General features: G+C 40.5%; 1 protein-coding gene across 1 annotated transcript; it reads right to left on the bottom strand.

Annotated features, from left to right (window-relative positions):
* Positions 1–205: 205 nt before the first annotated feature.
* usp31 (ubiquitin specific peptidase 31) lies at positions 206–17,337 on the bottom strand. The gene is made up of 16 exons (XM_030408545.1): positions 16,125–17,337; positions 15,814–15,948; positions 15,320–15,414; positions 15,132–15,224; positions 14,469–14,604; positions 13,937–14,084; positions 13,676–13,856; positions 13,100–13,211; positions 12,798–12,892; positions 11,800–11,877; positions 10,632–10,761; positions 10,080–10,199; positions 9,499–9,724; positions 9,222–9,380; positions 8,758–8,910; positions 206–7,623 (listed from the first exon to the last, which is right to left on the bottom strand). Exons 1-16 carry the CDS (start codon positions 16,647–16,649, stop codon positions 6,134–6,136), a joined length of 3,876 nt encoding a protein of 1,291 aa, XP_030264405.1. The 5' UTR covers positions 16,650–17,337; the 3' UTR covers positions 206–6,133.
* Positions 17,338–23,269: the final 5,932 nt, after the last annotated feature.

A 23,269-nucleotide genomic window follows, 5' to 3' on the forward strand; every position in this document is an offset into this window, starting at 1 on the left:
GTTGTTTAGTTTGTTTTTTTTTGCATCAATCCACCTGAAGCTGTGAAATAGTAGCAGCAGTTGCTGAACTTTAATGTTCATCTCACTTGTATTTTAATGCTGCAGTGAGTCTCTATGAAATACCACAGAGGGACAGTTTGTTAGAGGAAAGCTCCCTCTAGTGTAGAACGAGCACACCCACACAAAATAAACATCATCACTGGAACTGTTTCGATATTTTTAATCAGGTTTTTTTTTTTTTCATTTTGTACTTGCATGGTTAAACCAACAAAGTATGTACACATTTTTTCTTTTGGGAGAAATAAAAAAAAAAAGAAAAAAAAACATTGAAAGTGCATACATGATAACAAAAGAGCAATAAATTAACACGGAAGACTTCGACACAGTCTAGAGAACTAACTTAAAGTAGAAAAACAGAAAAATAAAGAGGCAAATTGCTGGAACAGAGGCCCTCAGGTGGAATAAACTAATAAACTTCGGGCCAGTTCAGACAATGCAGATGTCAATAATAAACTCATGAACCTGGTAAGACAAGAAAATACAGTAAAAACAGCCTTAATAAGTGAAAAAAGTATCAATGAATGCAACACAGTATTTTACAAAATGCATTATGAATGACATTATAAAAATCATAACAAAAAGAGAACAAGGTCAAAGGGAAGACATGCTATGTATTCAGCACTGTAGTGTTCTTTGTTAGCTTAAAAAAAATCTAAATGAGACTCATGACATTCATTCGTTACACAGCTCTGTGGTTTTCCTGCATCATCCAAAGGAAGTTAGAAACTATCTGTTATCTGCTTAAGGCTCCTGAAACGTCTCAGCGTCATCATCATTAATAGTGTTTACATCTGTAAAATGTCCCCAAAAGCCTCGAATAATAAAGTCCAAAAACAATTCTCAACTGGAGTTCCTTCAGTCGAGTCCCTTAATGTCACAACACCTTGTCAATGCAGCTGTATTGCTCTGGTTCCACAGTATCTGCAGAATCTTAAGTCTGTGGCTCAAATGTAGGATTAAGGTCTTTCTCCGTCAGTGGTTACTGCGGCTTCGATTCAGTGGTGAACTGCCCACGCGGACATGTTGCAGATACTGGCATTAAATTTATGGTTTCACCTTGAAAAAGTGGGACTTTCTGCGACTCAAGAACAAAACAATGCAGCCGCGTGACGACAACGACACAGTGAACGGATTCTCTAATCTTAATTAAGTTCTGCAGCGACGCCTATATGCACTTTAACAATTAGAGTGACTGATGTTTTACACCCACTCCACCAGTTATCAGAAACAAATAGCGGCGCTGCTTTAAGCGTGTTTGGAGGCTGTCGTTCGCTTGCTGATAAACTGCCTGTTTTGAATTAAAAAAATAATCATAAAAAAAAAATTACATCATGATTGGAATGATTGTTGTGGCATAAATACTACAAAACTATCAACTAAACATTTATATCTTGATGTCACTGTTAATTACATACTGCAATAGAAAACTACAAATGTACTATATTTCTTTATTGCGTTTAGCTATATATATATATTTATTGAGTTCTTTATATTAGAGACTGACCACATCTTCGATGCAGCTGAGAACATTTCAACAGGGGTTCACAAACTGTTTTCACTGAAGTGAATAAATGAAAGGCTTTTTCACAATACATACGTACATACATACATACATACATACATACATACATGATGCTATTTAGTGACCACACAGAGATTATCGCATCCATAGTGTTGTCTCTGCTGGTGTACAACGGTAATTATTAAACATCTTGTCAAAAATAAAAAGACAGTAACCCACCAGTTTGGTAGGAGCACCCAGAGAGCACAGATCAGCAGAATTGTTTGTTTTTTTAAATGAAAACATTAAATGGTAAAATGCGGAAAGCAATTATGGCATTAAATAGAGTTTCATATAGGCAAAGTTCTTAAATGTAATCCTTTTAACTGTACAGATGAAATATTCTGTAATTTACAACTCCTAAATATTGGAATGGTGTGCAAATAAAGCAATGGAATATACCAGCCATGCTCTGCTCTCTACTTTAACACAGCCAAAGACTCTTGCATAGTTAATGAAATACATGCATTAGCGTTTTCATGCAATACTGCATTCCTTAATCATTCTCAATTCTGTACATTGACAACGGATAACAAAACTAAAATTTAAAAAAACACAGACAAAAACAGCCGTGAAGAAAGCTAGAGAGGAAAATCAGTTCTGCAAAGTCATTGATTTCTGACATCGTGTTTCAACATGTATGTATTTGAAATAATTGGATATACAGTATATATATATATCTATATATATACTTCTCATATGGAGTACAGTACTTGTCTGGTCTTTAATGGCCTTTTGAGCTCTCAAAAATCGCCCATGTTGCACTTTTTGGTAATTCAAACCTCAGCTTTCTTTGTCTAAACTGATGAATGAGATGATTACTGGTTATTGCTCTATCACTAGCATGTTAGCCGAGGCATTTTAACACTAAAAGAGTGGCTTTTTTATGTCTGGAAGCAACTGTTTACAAAGTGTCATGACCGCAAGCTTCCTGTGACACAACGCAGGACCAAAGAGTGTTCCTGCAGACATTCAAATCAGCTCAGCAATATGCTACAGACGTCTTCACTAATGCTACTGAATGTCTCGTCTATTATGTTGTACAACCTAAAGAGTAGATGTAGGCAATGTGGTGGCTATTAACACAAATGTTATGGGTGAATGAAAGTAGTTGGAAAACAAGGGAATAGGTTCTGTACAGAAAAACGATTCAGCCATTTGCCTCTTAAAAAAGTGTTTTAAAACACAAAATGATCTAAAATTATGAGCCCTAGTTCAATATACAGTTATCACTATGCAGTATGTCTACTGATCCTCGTTTACAATGCCTCGAAAAAGCTAAAAAAATAAAAGTCCTCTAGAGGGTCCTCACATACTAATGCACTGGGTTCTGGCTACATGAATGGATTAGTAATCCGATAAAGTTCTTTTTTAGCAGGTGGACAAACAAGTGTAATGGCATGATCCAGCTCTAAACTGCACACAGACTTAACAACAGGCAAACAAGACGGTGAGAAGCTAAAATTACACAAAATTGTCCTGCTTTGATCCAAAGTGCCATGCACAGGTTCCTGATAGATTACAATGTAAAGTAGAAAAGAGCAGCTAAAGGAATACCACCACACTTTAACAGCAGTTTGTTATTTCTATGGTCAGTGACAGTTTGAACACTATATTCTCTCTCAGTAAAAAAAAAAAAAAGCTCCCGCAACAGTTTGGGAGACCGGGCTGCTGCTCGGCTTGTGACAGTGATTAAAATCCTGAAATACAAAAAGGATTCTAGTGTTATTTATGTCCTCTTCTTAACAAGTAAACTGATGAGACGATCGTCTTCCTCTAAATGTCAGGCTTGGTGCTCTGGGCTCACATTTTGAAGAGGGATGTTTGTAGTTTCTGTGGCCTAAATAGTATTCTCAGGAGATGGCTGTTCAAATAAAACATTGCAGGGTAGAATTTGGATTCAAAGTGTCACCATATAGCAATTTTACTTGCCAAGAGTGCACTGATAAAACAGCTTGTTGTGCATCTTCGAGTTGCAAATAAAAACGTCTGGTTAGCTGCAGCATTCAACGAGAGAAAAATGGGATGGTTTTATGACACTTTACAGCTCATTTTTACATCATGTGATGTAGAAAACTGCTCTTAATTACTCCAGAGCAAACACATATGAGCTCAAACCCTACACGGACCATTTAAATAACAAACGTCAATCCTTAAACCGAGTGGCATTTCCTCTGAAACCATCTGAGAACCAATGTAAACCTGGTAGATGCTACGGAGAGAGAATAAGAGGAATAGGATTATGTTAATGTGTGAAGTAGAAACTACTTACTAATGCTTGGATATCAATGACATAACCACATTCATTCGTTCAAAACATACACTATGCTGGTATCTAAAATATGAATATTGCAATCTCAGGTGGGGAAATTCTGCAATGACAAAGCCGATTGTTCAAAACGAGACCAGCGAGCGTCGTAACAGCTGCAGTGACCGTATCCTGCCTCTGCGTCTATCATTGTACTGCAAAAGAAATATTCACCGTGCGGCGCTCGACGGTTGAGATAATTCAGCCTACGTATCACTATTCGACTCCTCAGAGACGATATAAATGTAGTTCGACGATTAATTAAATGGCTCGTTATCAATATTCTGTTTCAGCCCGATGAAGAAAAACATGGCAACGTGTTGTCTTCTCCAGTGAGGTACCACAGGTTATGATAAATGCTGCCGACAGGTGTCTGGCTCACTGAAGTGTGTGGTCACAGCTCTGAACATCAGCGTTTGAAAATATGCTCATTTAAGAAACATCAGTGCCAGAGGAGCATCGGTCTGTAACAGCACCAGGTGTAGGAAAGAGGTGATTTCTTCAAATGACCCCTGAAACATTGAGATGAATGTACCCTTTTACCATATCAAGTCTAAGGCCTGTTTATACTTTACAATATGTCTTCAACTCATGAACGGACAACGTAGTAAAAATGAGATAATTACATTGTTAAGTTAGTGTGTATTTATATATATATGACTGTTCTGCGTAAAAGAAAACTACTTTATCTATACAAAGTGCGAACAATACAACATTCCTACTCAGTGATGCATACAGTAGTAGACTACAATGTTGCCAAAGGCAATTACTTGTTTCCATGTACAGCATTGGAAGGCGCTTAAGATCATTTTCATCTTGCTCATGGAAAGGAAGAATTTAGTTATATACTATTTACTTTGTCAATATCTGTACAGACATTTATATATTTATATATGTATTCATATACTTTAAATTTAAAGGGTTTCATTCCAAAACACACCAGTCCGTTGAAAAAAAAGACTTGCTAAAATATATTTCTATCGAAAAAGTATTAAACAAAAATAACATTTTTAAATATTGGAAAACTTGTCTCGTTGTTTGTACCGACTCTAATTCTTCCTCATCTCAAATCCTTCTCTGTTTTGGTCCACAGCCCTCCACCACCTCTGTGTTTTATACTGTTTATGTTCATAATCAGTAAGGTTTAAGTTGTCTTTTCATCTAAGAGTCAATCCTCGATACCCTCAACATTTACTTATCAGTACATAATATAGTTTACTTATGTCTTCCTCCATGTCTTAGACAAAAAACACTCATACTGACCCTTTTAATTAGTGCATGAGGTGTTCAGAGAAAGTGTTTGAAAAACAGATTGCAGGTTCTAATTAAAATAATCAATGAAAACTATATTTCGGAATGAAACTCTTTTGTTTGTGTGTGTGTGTATGTGTGAGCATATCAACAGTTTCAGTATTTGTCCAGAGAATATTCTTGATGTTACGCTTCCGTTGTCACTGACGTGCGGTTTAAAATGCACATAGGAAAGCAATGAGGCTCGGGCATCAACAGCCAGCTTATTGTCATCTTAAATCTAAAGAGAGCAGGAGTGCTACTCTGCAAGACGAACCATGCATTGTGGGTTCATACGGGGTGAATATGTTCCTTACCGCCTTAATTTAAGCATTTTAAATCAGGTTTTTTTCCAGCAGGCTATTAAGCAAGCAAACTAAACTTACTGATTGCAGAACTGCAAAGATATAACAAGGCTCCTGTCTGATGGAAGGATAATTGGATTTCAAGATTCCAACAGGGAATTCTGTCAGCTGTCATATAGGCCTCCAGTACACACAATCAAATAGAGTGTGCTCCACAGCTGAATGCATAAGGCTTGCTCATGTACCCTCAATGTCAGAAATCATCTCATGTGTCAAGCCATCACCCTGCACTCCCCATTTTCTTACTTGCATCAAACCCATTCTTAATGCTCAGAAGGTGTAACTGACAGTGCGTACTGTTTTAAAAACTAGATGATGCATTGCAGCTGATGTTCGGTTTTTCTTTAACTTGAATCCAGAACAGCTAAAAATACTCTGAGCTGGCTGCCAATGTTTAAACCTCAAAGTTCCCATATGCATATGCTGCCAGTGTAAAAAGGAAAGCCATAACATCAAAACGTGTCTCTTTACAAACACTCCTGGAGCTCACTGGAACTTAGGCACAAAGAAAATAGCTGCATTATGTAAGTTCAACGTACTGTGGATGTATCATTGAGGCCTCTGTGTTGTACGTGCAGGAGATTGCATGCTCGACGACAGCTTTCGGGAAGATGCCATCCTCTCAAGGGGCTTCTTCCCGTTTGCGGGAGACTTGAGACTTACTTCGGAAGTGGAAGACTTGGATTTGCCAACGTTCAATAGAGTGCGACTGAGAGAGCTGGGGGGCTTGGAAGACGTCTTTGTCTCTGACTTTGTCTCACCTCCATGAGTCTCTGTAGATGTCTGTGAAGACACTGCATCCCCTGTTTTTCCCTTATCACCACTGATGTCCTTGGCCTGTCCGTTCTGCTTGCACGTCCTCTCTGAGGCTTTTTTGGCAAGCAGGGTGCTTTTTCCTAGATCAGCCGACCGGCGGCTTTCCCTTTGTCGGAGGGCACTCTTGAAGAAAGACAAGCCTTTTTCCTCAGGTTTGCTGCTACGCTGCAGGTCTCTGGTTGATATGCTAGGTGAGCGCAGGCTTGTGACTGATGAGCTGCTGCTGGAGCTCCTTATTAATCTCCTCTCCGGTCGGTTGCTTTCCCCACTCTTCGACAGTGGAGAGCGGGTTACCGAAGTGCCTCGGAGACTGTCGACCACGGGGCTCAAGTGCATAGAATCTCTGCTGAAGCTCCTTTCTACCAGCTTCTTCCGACTGCTCGTGGAGCTCTTCTCATTGATAGAGGAATTCTTCTTTGACGTTGGCGAGGGAGAAGCTGAGGACTGAGGTGTGGAGCGGACACATGGCTTATGTTGTAGCGTCTCTACGGGATGAGTTGCCTCCTTTGTTTTGGAGGGAGTTCCACTTGGTGTAGAGGTGCTTTTCTTGGCATTTACACTCTTTTCTTTAGTACTGCTCACCTTTTTGCCTTTCACGGGTGTACTGGAAGTTGATTCGGAAGTGGAGGACTTGTAGGTCGCGCACAAACGTTTTTTGGAGGTTTTCTCTGTCTCACCTTTGCTGGAACTCTTTGTGGAACCTGTGCTTTCTGCCTTTGAACCAAAACCTCCAATACTGCTCTTGCGCTTCTGTTCTTTGGAGGGAGTAGCTTGAGCGGGGAGACTGTTTTGGTCTATAGCTGTAATCTGGTTGTTGTTCTCAGTTGGCTCATTTTTGGTGCTCTTCTTTTCCACTGGTGTGGGAGCCCTGCAGTACATCATGTCGAGGAACCGTTTGTTGTTGTCTTGGTCACTCTGGTTGCTCTCCATCATAGACAGGGGAGACCTGCTGCCAAAGTAACGTTCATGTCTGCTGTAGCTGCCAAAACAGGATGTGGACACCTTGTCATCACAGGCTTCTCCTATCCTCTCCAAAGGAGGAGAACATCGAGAGTCGAGGGAGAAACGTGAGGGCGAGTTGGATCGCATGTGCAGCTTTGCAGAGAGAGACCAAGAAGGCTTTATCCCACTGTCGCTGAAGGCTAAAGGGCTAGCGATGGACGACCTGGAGGACAAGCTCTGACGCTGGATGCTCCTCACAAAAGGGCGAACAGAGAATCCTCCTAAAAACAAGGTAAACATTTTTCAGTGAAGGACGTTAACTGGATCAAAGTATCGCTGGCAACTCTGAATTTTTCGTGGTAGTAAAAACAAATTAATGCAATGCAGCCTAATAAAATTCTAAATTCAACCGAGAGACAGGAAACCCATTATATATATAAACATTATTTTTGAATCTGTGCCAAAAGACATTTCAACAGCTTTAACTTAAGGGTGATAATAATCAATTTGTAAGTAATTATGCAAATTACCTTATAATATTATATTTATTACTGTTAAGACAAGTACTGATAAGATAATTACAGGTTTAGGCACTCAGACATATTTGCAATAAAGAAGCTGGTTGTATAACAGAATACATCATCTGAAGCACAATCCACTGAGATCTGTGGACGCTGTAGTTAAATACCAGTTTGCCTGGCCAACATATTTGGGGCCTGTGCAGACCCTCTATTCTCTACATTTATATTAACCACACACAGCAGCTCCAGCCAACATCTGTCTCCATTTGGAATCACTCAGAATGTGAGGGTTCCCACAGTACAGAGTAGACTTGCTCGTCCCAGTCATACGTGACACATGTGACACATGTCAGGCTCAGTTTCTGCTTCGTCCCTTTAATATTCTCCCTCTCTTATGTTACATTTTATAATTGGATTTTGGAGTTGACATTTGTAAGTTAAGGTGCTCTTGACTTCCAAGAACTGTGGGAAACCTTTGTGGTATCTTTCGATTCCAACAGAAATATTGTCAGTGGAGGGAGTATTACACTTCATACAACAGTTTGTGTTCCACATGTTAAAAGATGGAATAAAGACTAAAGCGAAGCTGTCTCTATGGACTCTTTTCTGTTTATCATTTGCGTCTGGTGGTTCACCACATGTATGATGTTGTATATTGGTGGTGGCCCTCTGAATTAAAAACAAGTCTGGTCTCATCTGTTGGATGGATGCATGGTATTATTCTATACATACTTTTGAATCCAAAAGTCAAAAATCAAAAGTAAACTATTAAGTTAGTGCTTCTGTTAGAACGTTGACCCAAAATTTAAAAGTTAGGCAGTTTATGTGTATCTAATCACAAAGCACCACAATCTGACACCTTTAAAAGTTAAATAAATATTTGCATTGTCTCACCATCATCTTCACTGCGTTCTCCAGGAAACTCGACTGACTCAGCCAGTGATGCCAAAGATGTGCGTCTGGATGAGGCCCCAGAGGCCAAGCTAGCAGGCCTACTGCCAGGTAACCTGTTGACCCAGTGGTCACACAGGGATGAACTGGTGGAACCTGCGGAAAAGTGAATAAAAACACTTATATGATATTATCCCCACAAGAGTCCGACTTGTGTGGTCATGCACATGAAACTTATTTAAAAAAGTTAAAGTCAAAACTTGTGATGTTTGGTCACTCTACATTAAAATGTTAGTTAAAGAATTCAAAGTCAAACCCAAATTGCCACAATATCACTGCTGTATATTGTATCTATGTTCATGCAAATATTGCAATAAACCTACAATTTCATTCCTGTACTGATCGCAATATGACTTGATTAATGTATATGGTAAATATAGGACTCAGGAAAGGAAATAAAAGCTGACCAGCAACAGAGCTGTTGGCCGACCACGAGGGGATCGCTGTCCTCCGCTGGTAGAACAGTATATAGGCCGTCTGCTGACACACGTCATCGTCAGCTACTGGTGAAACCTCACTGTCATCAAAGCAGTACCACTGACCATCAATGGAGTTCTTACAGTAGGCTGTGTGGGCACAGCAGAGGGAAGAATGGGTCAAAATGGATGATCAACACATAACTTACAGTCTATTCTATAATCCTTATAATATAACCTTTGAATTCATTGTTGATATCATACACACCTGTGTAGTGGCCTCCGTGCATGTTCCCGTGGTGGTTGCACACAGCGTACAGGTCGTACAGGTAGTCATCTGGATTTCTTCCCAGGCCATATGGCCGTCTCCATGGCGACCAATGGGAAGGTAAACTCCAGCTGCTCTGGCTTCTCTTCACCACATGAGGTGCCATGTCCATGCCCATCAGCGGGAACCTCACCATGTTCTGCATCTTCACCCTCCGATCCCCCTCCTGGAACAAGATAAAGAGATCCGCATTTTAATATATTCCAGCTCTTGATACTCAGAAATCATTATCAGGTTTATTGCATTGTAGATGTTGTCATAGGAAACATTTTCCCTTGGAGTTTTGGTGCACAAACATAAAAACAGCAAGTAGAGAAATATAAAGAATGATAAAAAAGCAAGCCTGAATAGAAAATATAAAATTGACAAAATATGAAAAAAAAAAGCCCTATAAATATGTAGCTGAATAGTTGTGCGCAGGAATGTGCAAAGTATTCACCAGGGGATGTAATAATTTCACATCAGATCTAATGGTAGTTTCTATTATCTATTTGAACAAGTGTTCGGTTGAGCTGACATACCTGTCTGAATCTCTTGAGATGCAGTATGAGCACGTCCGGCAGCGTCCACAGGCTTAGCTTGATGCGGCCCTGCTGCAGCTGCTTGCAGTGGGGACAGCGCCAGGCATCGTCTGGGGCCAGCTGAAATACACACACAACCAATCAAGGACAAGCTCCAACCACACTGCTTATAAAAAAAAAAAGGCCTCACACAGGATGAGGCCTAGGGTTTTGTGCTCGCTTCTCTCTATTCCACTCCAGAGCGATCGCAGGCAAGAAAAAACCACAATGTATATGTGGGTCTGTGCTCAGAATTTCTGGTTTATTCCTAACATAGCATTAGGAGTCAAATACACAGTAAAACCACAGAGAGTGGAAGACTGTTTGAACTTCAGCAGAGGAATAATAAGTGGGAAGAGAAATGCGAGACTATACTTCAAAATATACTCAACACCGACATGTGCCAAGGAAAATCTAAGATTTATTTTCGAACGCCAAACTACTGACAGCGATCAGTTGTGTGCGTATTTGTGTGTGCGTGTGCACCAGCTGTGTGTGTGGTCACAATGTTACCTGCTCCTCCTTAGTGTAGAGCTGGAAGCACTGAGCGAGAGTGCAGGCCTGCGGCTGATGATGATGTTCCCTGTGCAGATACACACTCTCAGCATCGGGAATGTACTCCTCCTCAGTGTGTCCAAACAGACTGTGGGAAACATGAGGCACAGTCGTCCATTCATTCAGCAGCAAAGTCGTGTGACAATCAGAACATCTGTCCTCAGAATCTGTCCCCTTATGTCAAAATGAAATATTTAGTTTATGTAATGTAGTTTGGTTTGATTAGTTTTTTAATTAAAATGGGGGGTATTTGTCGAGAGCAAGATTTACAATGAATCAGAGCCGGGATAACAATACAAACACAACACTTTGTGAAGGCAGCTGACTCAGTCATATCTACATCCTAGTCTCAAAAAACATGCACCGATGGCTCCTCATGCTTGTTGTGTTGACACATTTAAGACATCTCCAGTTTATTTTTATTTCATTTGTTCGTTTTGTAAATACAAAATATTTTTCAGTTAGTTTTCTTTTGTTTTCCAAAGTCAAACAAGTCTATCGATCCGGTTTTGAGTTTTGTTTTTCAGTAATAACCTTGCAGGGGTGCAGCAGCTTTGAAAATGGCTCACAAAAGCTTCACAAACAATTCCTGCACAAACATTAACCATGTGTAGTTCTGTGTGTGTCTGTGTGTTACCCACACAACGTAGTAATTAGCTTAAGTGAGGGAATGTTGTTGATTGTGTAGGCGGGACTTCAGACTCTGGTGTTTACTTGGCTACAAAACACAACTGTTTTTTTAATCACGCACATTTGTAAGTAGATTAAGTGAGTTTATTTTTCAAAAAGCAAGTAATGTGATGAATAGCAGGGAAAAGCAGTGGGAGGCTCCTACATTCAAGGCTCAAATTAGATTTAGTTCTGGAAAAAAAAGCCCTTCATAAATTCAACACGTGGCTCGACTTGACAGTTTTTTCTTTTCAGAAAAGCTGCACACTGCGATGACTGTGATCCTCAGAAATAATGCCTCACCTTGACTGTTAACCTGTGTCCTTTAAAGACACATCGCGCAGCAGTGGTGTGTGGGCGAGATTATCTTTGTTTTGATTTGAAAAAACAAGCAGAATAAAGATACCTTAGATAAAACAAAGCAGATCTCTAGCAAATATTAATCTTTTTCACTCACTAGTCCTTGGTCTCTTTGTCCCACTCGACCACAATCTTCACATGCGGTGGCCCTCCTTGTCCACAGGACTTGTATGCTCTGCAGCGGGAAAATAAGAAGACATAATCAAAAAGGGATTCTGTCAACCCTTTATCTATGTGTGAGAAGCTTTTCTGACAAAGGTTGCGTGACACATAATCCACTTCAAATTGCATGCAATTTTAAAAATGGGGTCACTGTGAAGGAAATTTATTTGAGAGCGTAGCTAAATCAAATATGGCTGTAAAACTTGAAACCATTTAGTTACTTGTAAAAAACAGACATAAGTTAAAAGCTGAAATATATTTCTGCCTTTGGTTATGTTATAGTGTTGTGTGCATAACAGAAAATATTTGTTATGAAAGCAGATCTTGATTCAAAAACAAGTTGGATATCACTTCGATTCGTGCTGGAACACCAATGTTGTGACATGTTTTATTGCTGTGAACGTATGTAGGTGATACACCAAACGTGTTAAACTGGCATTTTAACAAACAGCCAAAATCATGTCTGGGCTTGTCAGCGAGGTAAGCCTGTGACAGAGCAACAGTACTGATATGTATAAAGAGAAGATTACAGGACAAGATGGATGTAATTTTGACCTCACCCTGTCTTTACCTATGTGTGCATGTGTTTACAAAGTGTACTTTGATTCCAGCGTAGCACACTTTCACCTCTCACTGACATTAACATCTAGAAAACACTCTTGGTTTCAAATCCCCACACCTTCCTGGATATACACTCATAAACTAATAGAGTATTTTACACAAAGGTAAAGGTCGTTATGTTTGCTAGTAATGTTCAAGTTTTTCCCAACATGAAAGGCGTTCTATCAGGAGATTTATGAAAGCATATACAGTGTACAGAATTACATGTTGTGTTAAAGACAGGTACATTTGTGCAACTGCAAGACAAAATTACACCTCAGTGAAAGGTAACGCCATATAAATGTGTGACTGTCACACAGAAGCAGAACTTACCTGTCCACAGTTGGGTGACACAGCGGCCTCTCATCTTGAGGAAGGAGGTAGGTGATGCCAACAACGCCAACCACCCGAAGACTGAAAGGTCCAACCTGCAAAGAGACAACATCATCAATACTTATACAAGACCAGTATGTTCGACTTAATGACAAGGAGTGCGGATGTTTAAATATGATGTGACTAAAGATCATTTCACAACAATTTCACTTTTTTTCAGGCTCATATTTGAAATACAAATGTTCTCGTCTCTTCAGTACAATATTCAATATCTAAGTCCAGCTGCTTGGTCCTCCTCCTACCTGAATGTAGACCCCAGGCCTCAATAGATGACGCATTTTCTCCAGGATCTCTTTCTGTAGAGCATCCCAGGTCACAGTGCGCTCCATGTACAGTACAAATGGCAGCCCGAACCTTAAAACAACATAATGTGTGGAGCTCTGTTAGCAGTCATCAATTTCTCCAGGAACTTATCCACCTAGGGTGGATGATCTGGCCAAAACATAAAATCACTATCTATTTAATTGCAATCATTTTTCTCAATTTTGAGGAAGAGTGTTGTGACAGAATTGATCCAAGTCACATAGGCATCCAGTTGACTACATTAATCTGTCGGTTTGTTCACATTGCATAGACCCACTGTGAGGTTATGTTAAGTTTGGAAACAAAAGTAAGAGGACATTGAATGCCACAGTCTCTAAGAATCACCTCAAAAATAGATTGTGTACGCCTTCAAGATCAATCACAATCTAAATTTGTCGGATTGGCCAGCCCTAACAACACAAATAGCCCATCAAAGTTTTACAAAAAACTAAGTAGATCTTGTGTCTTATCATTGACAAGGACAGGAGAGAATAGAAATAGAAAATATTCTGTACCTCTTTCCTTGGTGGCCGCTACAAGCTCTGTTACACACCAGAAGGATGATTTTTTCAGGTCCCAGGTTTTTATTGGGTGATGCAGTTAAAGGAGTCATGGCCCCCTGCATGAAAGACGGCGTCCTGCTGATTTCTGTCCCATACTTCAAGTTGTTATGATTCAGGTTTGCCAGAAGACTTCCTGTGAGAGGTACAAACAAGTCTTAGATTTCCTTCTACAAATTTTATGTGAAAATGTGCAAAAAAGTAAGCATGCTTTACCTCTTTTTGTGCGTATGTTTTCCAGTTTGAAGGTCTCTGGTGTCTCAAAGGCAAATATGGAGTCGCTCTCTTGAATGATGTCAAGATCGTCATCATCATCGCAGAATGAACGATGAAAACCATCATAGTACATTTCAGTCAAAACAAACTGAAAAGGGAAAATAAAGAGTACGTTAAGAATATTAACACTAACAGCCTCCAGATTCTCTTCATGTTTTATACGGTTTCTAGAAAAACAACAGTCATCACAATATCCTGCTTTAGCCCTCGTTAATATTCACTCTTGAGGCATTTTATCCTGCCAGCTTCAATCAATGTTAGCGCTCAGTTGTCGTTGCAGCCCTAAGGACAACTGTGTTAAACCTGTCTTACTCTCAAAATGTGCAGTGAGTCCACTCCATACAACACTGGGTTCATGACCAACTGCTGTTCAGAGGTAGAGCTGGCTTTAGGGACAGCGTGCTAACATTGTGTGACTGTAACATAGTCTCACTGTGTCAGACCCTGAGCTGATAAGAGACAGGAATAGCACCTGGTCCATGGGGATCTTGGTCTCACGTGACACAGCATCTCTGAGGCGATAGACGGTGCTGTTGAGGGGAACAGCGACACCGATCCGCATGCAGTGAGAGTACTTCCCCTGGTAGACCACTGTCACATACAGGGGTCTGAAAGAAAAACACAGCCACATTCATGACATGTTTTACCGAGAAAACACAGTTTCTCCTGTAAAGACATGCTTTATATGTAATCTGACTACACATATTTAACAAGTCTATTTACACCTCTAAAATGAACACACTGTTCTTTTGCTTTGGAACCATGGAGTGCACACTCCTCCCACACCTGTTAGCTGCCCCTCCTGCACGCTCAACACCCCACACACTCTTAACACAGCAGGTTACATTCCTTCTTCTGTAACTGCACACAATGATATGTGCATCATGTTCTCAGAAACTTGTCAACACACACATAGACTGATGCTCAATGGAAGTGAAGTCATTCATTGTGCTTGCTCAGAGTAGAAAGGAGGTAGAACAAGCTTTTATTTCAAAAGCTTTTAAAAAGGATTTTCACAACAATATATTTTTACTTGAGTACTGTATAAAGCTTGTAAACTATTAATAATGAGTCATGAATATGTAAAAACCCGTCAGTGGATCGTGCTGTAGCACAGCTGAAGAGTGTAACTCACCGCGTGTGTGGCAGTGGGATGGGTAAGGAGATGCAAAGGAAGGGATCAAATGTATTGCTCTGCTTTTGGCAATGTGGGCAGGTGAGAGAAGACCTGTTGGGACAAAATTAAAGCTCTTAATAAAGCAGAGTCGTTGTGTAGCCACACTGAAAAGAAAACACGGAACTTAAACTGGACATAAAGCCTACCTGTACTGAGCCTGAAAAAGTTCTTGCACAAACGACCCAGCAGAGAGGGGAGGAGATGGCCCCTCTATGCTCTGGTCATCTTCTTCAATAGGTGGCTGAATGAACACAAACATGTTTTATTGGTCAGACTGAAAAGTCATAAACAAAATCGCCCTGTCAGGGTTTATAACTTATTGTGAAAGCCTGTTATTTATTGACTAGTTCCAGAGAATCAAGAGGAAACAAGACCAGGCAAGCCTCGCTAAGCCAGACTGTGAATGCAGCTCATTTGTAAGAGTGAGAGAATAATTCAGACATCTGTGTGTTATGATGCAATTGAAGAAAATAGCTGAACAAACTGGAATAACTGGATTAGCAGTAAGGGGGACATGTACAATTATGACTTGGTTATGACAGTTATGTGTGGACCACACATACCTTCAGTGTTTCTCAATAGAAAAAAAAACCCCACCAGATTATCGCTTTAACCACCCTCACAATTCATCTACATTCACCTTTATAGCAGGCCTGCTGTTGGGGTTCACTGTGTTGATGTCCTCGTGCACTCTGTCCAGCAGCCACAGTAGAAACTCTTGAGCATCGTGCTGAGCGTTTCCCTTAAACTGGGTGGCATTTTTTGACACAGCATTCTGCAACAAACAGCGTGGCCCAGAGATCATAATGCATGCAAGGTCAAAATCTGGTGATGTTTAATCAGCTGCACATCCGAGACATAATTTGTCGCTGGCATTTTCAGCTTGCGTTAGCAAAATAAAATGTTCCAGAGGCGGTGAGCCATTAGGATCCACACAGATGATGAACCTACCTTAAAATCCCTGCTATGCTGGGGGGTGTACTCAAACGTCCATAAAGCCCGCACCAGTCCCGACAGCTGCTCGGTAACTTCTCCTTTGGCCAGAGGACCCTTCTTCTGCAGGAGTACGCCATTTGTCTTTGGTTTGTCCTCATCCTGATCCTCGTCTTTATAGTGCTCCAAAACCAGGTACTCAGCAAAGAGTTCAGTGTTACTGAGGCACTGCAGGATCGCATTCATGAAGCAGGTGTTCCCGTGGTTTTTGAGACCTGACACTCCAGGAATTCTGTCACCAGAGAGTAAACTCCCGAGATCCCCATCATCCATGGGCACATCTTTACTTCCAGATTTGAAAGTGGAAAATCCTCCATCATCTTTGTCATCTTCTGTTTGAATTTCAGACCCAAAGTGAGACAACGCTGTCAGTGTCCTGAGGACTCTGCTCATAAAACTGCCCACAGAGCGCACAGAGCCTCGTCTGAAGAGCTTCTTGCTGAAGCTCGACTTCTTGTCCTTGGTTGCGGCTTTGCAAGACATGATTTCTTCTTTCACAGACGCACAGCTCAGACAGATGTGTTGTGGAGACCGAGAGTCATCTCACTGGCTGCTATCTGCTGCTCCATCACAAAACGCGTAGACAGCAATAACGCCAACTAGTTAACGTCAAAGCTCACGCTGCAGGCAGCAGTAGGTGCGTTAGCTCACCTTTGCTGATAATACCATGTTTAATGAGGAGTCTTGTACTAAAGCATGCCGCGGCAGTAGGTTAATCTCACTTGTCAAATAACGTTAGCAAATCGTTCCCTACAACCTCGATTAAAATACTGGCGACGGCTACTTACATACTGAGTTGAGAAGCGTAACATGAACATCCTTCAGGTCAGTTATTAAAACCGCAACTTGCTCCAGGGTCCGCTTGTTTCTGCGGGTTTACTGCCCCGCAGCAATGAATCAACATCGGTTATGCTGAGATCGAAGACAGCAGTGTTAGCTAATTCAGCTAACGCTGACGCTAGCTACAATAACAACACGACCAACAGAAACAGCAACAGTCCTTCCCGGCGGTGTGTCCATGTCCAGAAGAAACGGGTAGTCCTCCGTGGTGTGCAGGGACAGGCAGCTAAAGCGGAGAGTGTGTCCGAAATTTGGTTAACCTCATATTTATTACATAATTGGAGGTACATTCGGGCTAAGCTACAAATAGCAGAATCGTTTTACTTCTTCTTCTTCGTTTTCTTCTTGTTTGTGTTGGCAGCTGGTGCGCAGGTCTGCACGCGCGTTACCGCCCCCTGCCGGTGTGGTGTCAAACAGCGATTACAGCTCCTACCTTATGACTGAAAGGTTGTTTATGCATCAAATTGACTTGATTTCACTCTCAGTGGTTATATTTGACCGATTATAACCAATCCGGTCTTTCTTACCTGTTGAAATACCCTAAAAGTTCCAAATACAACTCATAAACAGGTGTATTTCACCTACACAAAAGGTGATTACAGCTCCTACCTTGTGACTGAAAGGTTGTTTCTGCATCACAATAACTAAATTTGACTCCTGGTGGTTATATTTGACAGATTATAACCAATCCAGTCCTGTTCACCTGCTGAAATACCTTTAAAGGGCCAATACAACTCATAAAAGGCTGTATTTCACCTGCCAAAATGTGATTACAGCTCCTACCTTGTGACTGAAAGGTTGTTTCTGCATCAAATTGACTTGATTTCACTCTTGGTGATTATTTTTGGCAGATTATAACAATACAGTCCTGATTACCTGCTGAAATACATTTAAAGGGCCAATACAACTCATAAAAGGCTGTGTTTCACCTGCCAAAAGGTGATTACAGCTCCTACCTTGTGACTGAAAGGTTGTTTCTGCATCACAATAACTTAATTTCACTCTTGGTGGTTATATTTGACAGATTATAGCCCATTCACTATTTTTTATCTGTTGGAATACCTTTATAGGGCCAATATAACTCATAAAATAAAAGGCAATACTACAGCAACCTCAGTTATTTTTTGCAGACATAGAGCTGGGGTTGACATCACAGACACCAACGACAGTGTTATTAATAATCATTTGATAAATGACGCTTGTCCATCTCCTGCCTTTGCCGTGCATTAACTTGTAAAAAAAAAAAAAATAGATTGTTAGGCTTTATGCTCACATGAGCTTGTCATGGAGGGATCTGTGCTGTAGTGCACCTGAATATAATCCAGTGCTCAAACATTACGTCGTCTCACTCTTTTCATTGTTAGTGGAATTTCAGTCATTTCAACCTGTGATGTAGAAGCTGGTAATTTAAATGCACAACTGGTTGTACCTGTTCAGTATCAGCTGTTACTGCTTTTTTGGATTAAAAGAAGATCTGAGGCTCTGTCTCTGTCATTTCACCCTTCTGCCTGAGGGAGGCACAATGAGGATGGGAAGAGAAAAAGAGACATAAAAGGACAGGATGTGTCCAAATGTACAAATGCATGCATTCAAATAATGCCATCAAAGTGATTTTCTGTGTGTGTATGTTTGCATTTGTGTTGTTTTTTTCTTCTTATACTTACGCTATACTGTGTGTGTGTGACATAAGAATGACATTTTAATGAACGTTTTTATCCATGTGCCTATGATTTTTTTCAAATCTTAATCGTGTGAAACAGATTGTTTAGAGAGGAAAGGTATATAATTACATGAAGTGGACTTTAGAGTGCACACCCTCTTAATGCACGTAGCATCTTTTCACTGTGAATCATCCGCTTCCCTTTCGTACAAGTGGGTGGAGAAGATAAAGATAGAGGAGAAGAAAAAATACACCTACATATATTACAAGTACAGTTGATTTTAATGAGGCCTAATTCAGCTAATGTGAAAAGATATATATACCTTCCTCTAGTCTTTCATAAGCTACTCAAGGTGGAACATTCTGTTTACACTGTGGGATGGCTTATATCAGCTTAATTTCTCATACTGCAATTACTGATACGAATTCAGCAATAGAAAAAAAATCATAATGGCAGTGAAAATCCAAAACATTGCATGTCACTGATTCACAATCTAAGAAGTTCAGACACCTTCAATCAGGAGGCAAAACACAAGATAAATATTCACCAAAAGTCAAGTTTTCCGTCATCATCTACTGCTGTTGTAATTCAATTAAAGGGAGCCCGAGTGTGCTGTCGTTCCGCTCCTCACGTCAGTAACTACACAGCACATTTCCTGAGATAATGAGTTTTGAATGACAATTGTTCGGTGTTGTCAAAAGCTGATTAGCTGCTTGTTCTCGCTGATGGAGGAAAATGTAGCTCACACTGTAAACACTAAGTAACAGTGATGATGAAATCTCGAAATCTCTTGTCAGATATGGTTACGGGTGCACTCGTGGCATATACACAGAGATCAGTACAAGTAAAAGAAAACACAATGTTTGTCCTCAGTGGTAAATACACGAGCAACCATCAAACTGCAAATTATCTGCTACTTTTGGTTTAAGGCACTGGCAGAGGAGGCATTTAGACCCTTTATTGAAATTAGCAATGTCATACTGTAAAAATTCTAAAAGTTATTGCAACAAAAGTACAAAAGTAAAAGTACTCATTAGGAAGCAGGCTGGGCCTCGTCCTTGTAATCTTACTCTTCCATAAAACGTGTGACCTCTGTCGCGTTAGTTTTGTTGCTGGTAGAAGATTGAGCTGCACTCAAAAGATGATTTGCACATAACATTTACAAGTATTTTTAACATAATGTCAATTTTCTATAGATAAGTTTAATGTAAAGGTGTGAAGTTTTCCTATCATGTTGCGTCAATGTGGATGAATCAAAATCACCAGACTTGAATGATAAACACTTGAAAAACACATTATGTGTCGGGATTCCGCTCATATGTAATAGTAAAATACACACATTTATGTAAGAATCTACTTTAACATCATTTATTCAGACTAAGTTATTGAAAATACACACATTGACTCAACATGGCATAGAATCGTTTTGATTAAATGTGACACTGTGAAGGAAAATCAACATACATTAAATCAGCATTTAAGTCCTGATTAACTTTTAAGTGTATTTTAACTACTTTATATACATTACCTTTAGGCAGATCAGTCTTTTTCAACTGTTTAATCATTTCATGTCACTAAATGTAATCAGTAACCGAAGCTATCAGAAAAATGTAGTGGAATAAAAAGTGGGATCCTTCCTGTGAAATATAGCGGAGTTACAATATAAAGTAATATAGAAATACTCAAGCAAAGTACAAAGTTAGACATCAAATTTGAACTGAAGGGCAGTGATGAGTTAACATGAAATACTTTTCACCACTGGATTTATGCAATGTTTGTATTGTTCCAGACACATTTGATATGCAGCTGTGAGTGAAAGCCTGGATATTGGTGATATTGTGAGTCATTGAGGGTGCAGCACAGATACTCTACTCACCACTGGGTGGCTCTATGTGCACCTCAAAGTCCTGTCTTTCTATATTTTGGTCATATGTGCTGCTGCTTTGGAAGACTTGGGAACAGCTCTGTGCACAGCTCTCAGGGAACAAAGTGGGTGCCGGTTGTTAACCTGTCAGCAGTTCTCTGAATGCAGTTTATGTGATCATAACACTGGAAACTGTTGCTGCCTCCATTGTTGCAGGTTTGCGGTCAAAGCTCTGATTCGGCTGACAGGATCAGCCGAATGTGTTGCTTCACTCTGATTTGTCGTCTGAGTGGGTAAATTCAGCGGTAGTAAACGTGCACACGCTCATTCTACCACCTCCACTTAAAAGGCGATGTGGTTGGGACAAATTAACTACCCAGTGTTCTCACGCAATCAAACATTTAAAGTCACATTGCGGCGGAGGTTTCTCTCTTCGCTAACAGTGGTTTGACTCATCTTATACGTGCTAGAGGGAAGAAAGAAAAGAGGTGGAATTGCACCTCCAGCAGCTGCGGCAGTGCGACTAATGTAACAGAGTGTCTGAGTGACCTTTGAGAAGACGTGAGTGTGATGTGAAGCTAAGGAAGCGCAGCTTCTTGGCTGGTAAGAACTGCACTCGTCATGGGATTCAAATCTGTCAAAGTAGACACGGATCATTAATATAAATTGAAGGAGAAACACACGTGGAATTACACATCATCAGAAAAACACAATCTCCAGGATATCCACTGTAATTTTCCCGCTGTGTCGCACCCACCGGACTTTAATGAGATGAGTATTGGACTTGAAAGTCAGCCTCGCTTTTGTCTTGCTTGTAACGAAATCCTTTCACTTGTTGTTTGCCATCGACACTTCAAGCGGTCGGGGCCAGCTGGGGAAGTTCTCTAATGATGTGTCCATGGAAACAAGGCAAAGGGTCACATGTGTCTTATCACTCAACACAGGGAAAAGCCTTCTGCTCAGTTTTACTGAGACTTTAAATGATGTCAAAACATATCCAAATCAGGGAGACTTCTACCTTTTATTCCCCTCATTAGTGAATTACAGAATGTACCTGATGTAAGTCTCCAGACTCATGCTTATAGTTTCCTTGTCAGCATGTTTCGTTGTTGCTCCCCACACATTCACAGCTCAGGAGGCACTCACAGCTTGTCATGAGTGAAAAAGCCTCTCTCTTATTAACATCTGTCCTGATCATGAGCCACCTGAGGATTAAGCACTAACTGGCATTGACTTTGAGCTGAAAAACATTGGATGTAGGATTCATTTTGAAATCTGAATGCAACTATTATTTTCTGGAACATGTAAGAGTGCTGTGGTACCTTTAATATACTTTTATAGGTCCCATATTATGCTAATTTTTCAGGTTCATACTTTTATTTCAGGTGTTTACTTGGAAATATTTATATTCCTTGATGTTAAATTATTTATCTCAGACTGTCCACCGCTGCAGCACCTCAATTCACTCTCCACCCACCTTCGGAAAAAACCTAGTCTGCTCTGATTGGTCAGCTCTCACAGGCCTGAGCAGACACTCCTCACCATGTTTATGCATCTGCTCAGCTGGTGTTTTTGCCAACATGGCTGTGCTGGGGGCGTGACTGAGTATTTGTACAGTACCCAGACCTGCAAAGACGCAGAAATCTAAACTTTTTCCAATATGGCACCTTCAAACTGTTTGTGCAGTCTTGTGTTTGCACAGGAGCACACAGCATTATCATAAAAGAGATGTGATTTTAAGTTACCTTGGCGTTGTAAATATCTACTGCTAGTGAGTGTTTTTACACATGAAAAGCTTCAGATCTGTCTCTTGTGAAGATTATTGGAGATAATTAGTGATAAAGAAGCTCCTAAATGGCAGGTTGTGGACAGGCTTTGACTTTGTTAATGCTGATGAAGGCTTCCATTTAGTAAATGGCTGAACTCTACTCCGCGAGATAGTGTCTGACCGCAGCCTCTGTTATAATGGCCGTGCGTGAAATACTGTCTACGCTTAGAGACGGGCACATCTTCCCATACAAGCATATAATTAATTCTCCTGCGTCTATTTTAAGCGTTTGTGCAGATGCTACTCCGTTCACGTATGCGCAGAAAACAGACAAGTGTGAAAACGCCTGACGTGTCCTGTGATGCAAGGGATTCAAAGTGCTTCGGCTGGGCCTCATTTCCATGTGCTGTAAATATTACCGTAAGAGTGCCATTCCAAGAAGCACTGTCAAGAAAGGAACGGTTTCACAACAGGTGCCGCAATGTTTCTTCATTCATCACTTAGATGTTAATCCCGCGCTTAATCCTCCAAATTATGGCTCAGATGTAATCATGAGGCGGGGGGGGGGGGTTCAGAATAATCACATACTGGTTTAAATGATCATATTTGGTTGCCATGGCATGCCCAGTGCTACCAACAGTAGTTAATGTTGGACAAACAACAGGTTTAAGGGGAAGTGACTCAAATGGAAGCCCGTACCCACAGGTGTTGAGGTATTACGGTGATTTTAGTACATTATAAACGTAAAGTGAAGAGCCAACCATTGTCAGTAAGAAGTTATATTTCATTGGCCAGCAGTCAGTGTAATATTTGCATGTTGTAACATTGTGATAAAAGGGGGAAACTGCTTTGTCTGTTTGTGTATTTATCTTTTAAAGCCTGACACTGAGACCTTTTGTGGTGGATCTTCGGTCTCCCGAGTTGCCGACTTACGCTCTCAGACCCTGAAAGGTTCGTTTCGATGTAACCT

This window comes from Sparus aurata, chromosome 23, assembly GCF_900880675.1.
Source record: "Sparus aurata chromosome 23, fSpaAur1.1, whole genome shotgun sequence".
NCBI lineage: Eukaryota > Metazoa > Chordata > Actinopteri > Spariformes > Sparidae > Sparus > Sparus aurata.

Bases quoted from the DNA above. Each gene is read 5' to 3' on its own strand.
- usp31 (XM_030408545.1), bottom strand. From the start codon at position 16,649: ATGTCTTGCAAAGCCGCAACCAAGGACAAGAAGTCGAGCTTCAGCAAG. The intron at 15,949-16,124 runs GTAGGTTCATCA...TGTTTGTTGCAG, and splicing joins AGCATAGCAGGGATTTTAAG to AATGCTGTGTCAAAAAATGC. The intron at 15,225-15,319 runs GTAGGCTTTATG...TTGTCCCAACAG, and splicing joins CTTTTTCAGGCTCAGTACAG to GTCTTCTCTCACCTGCCCAC.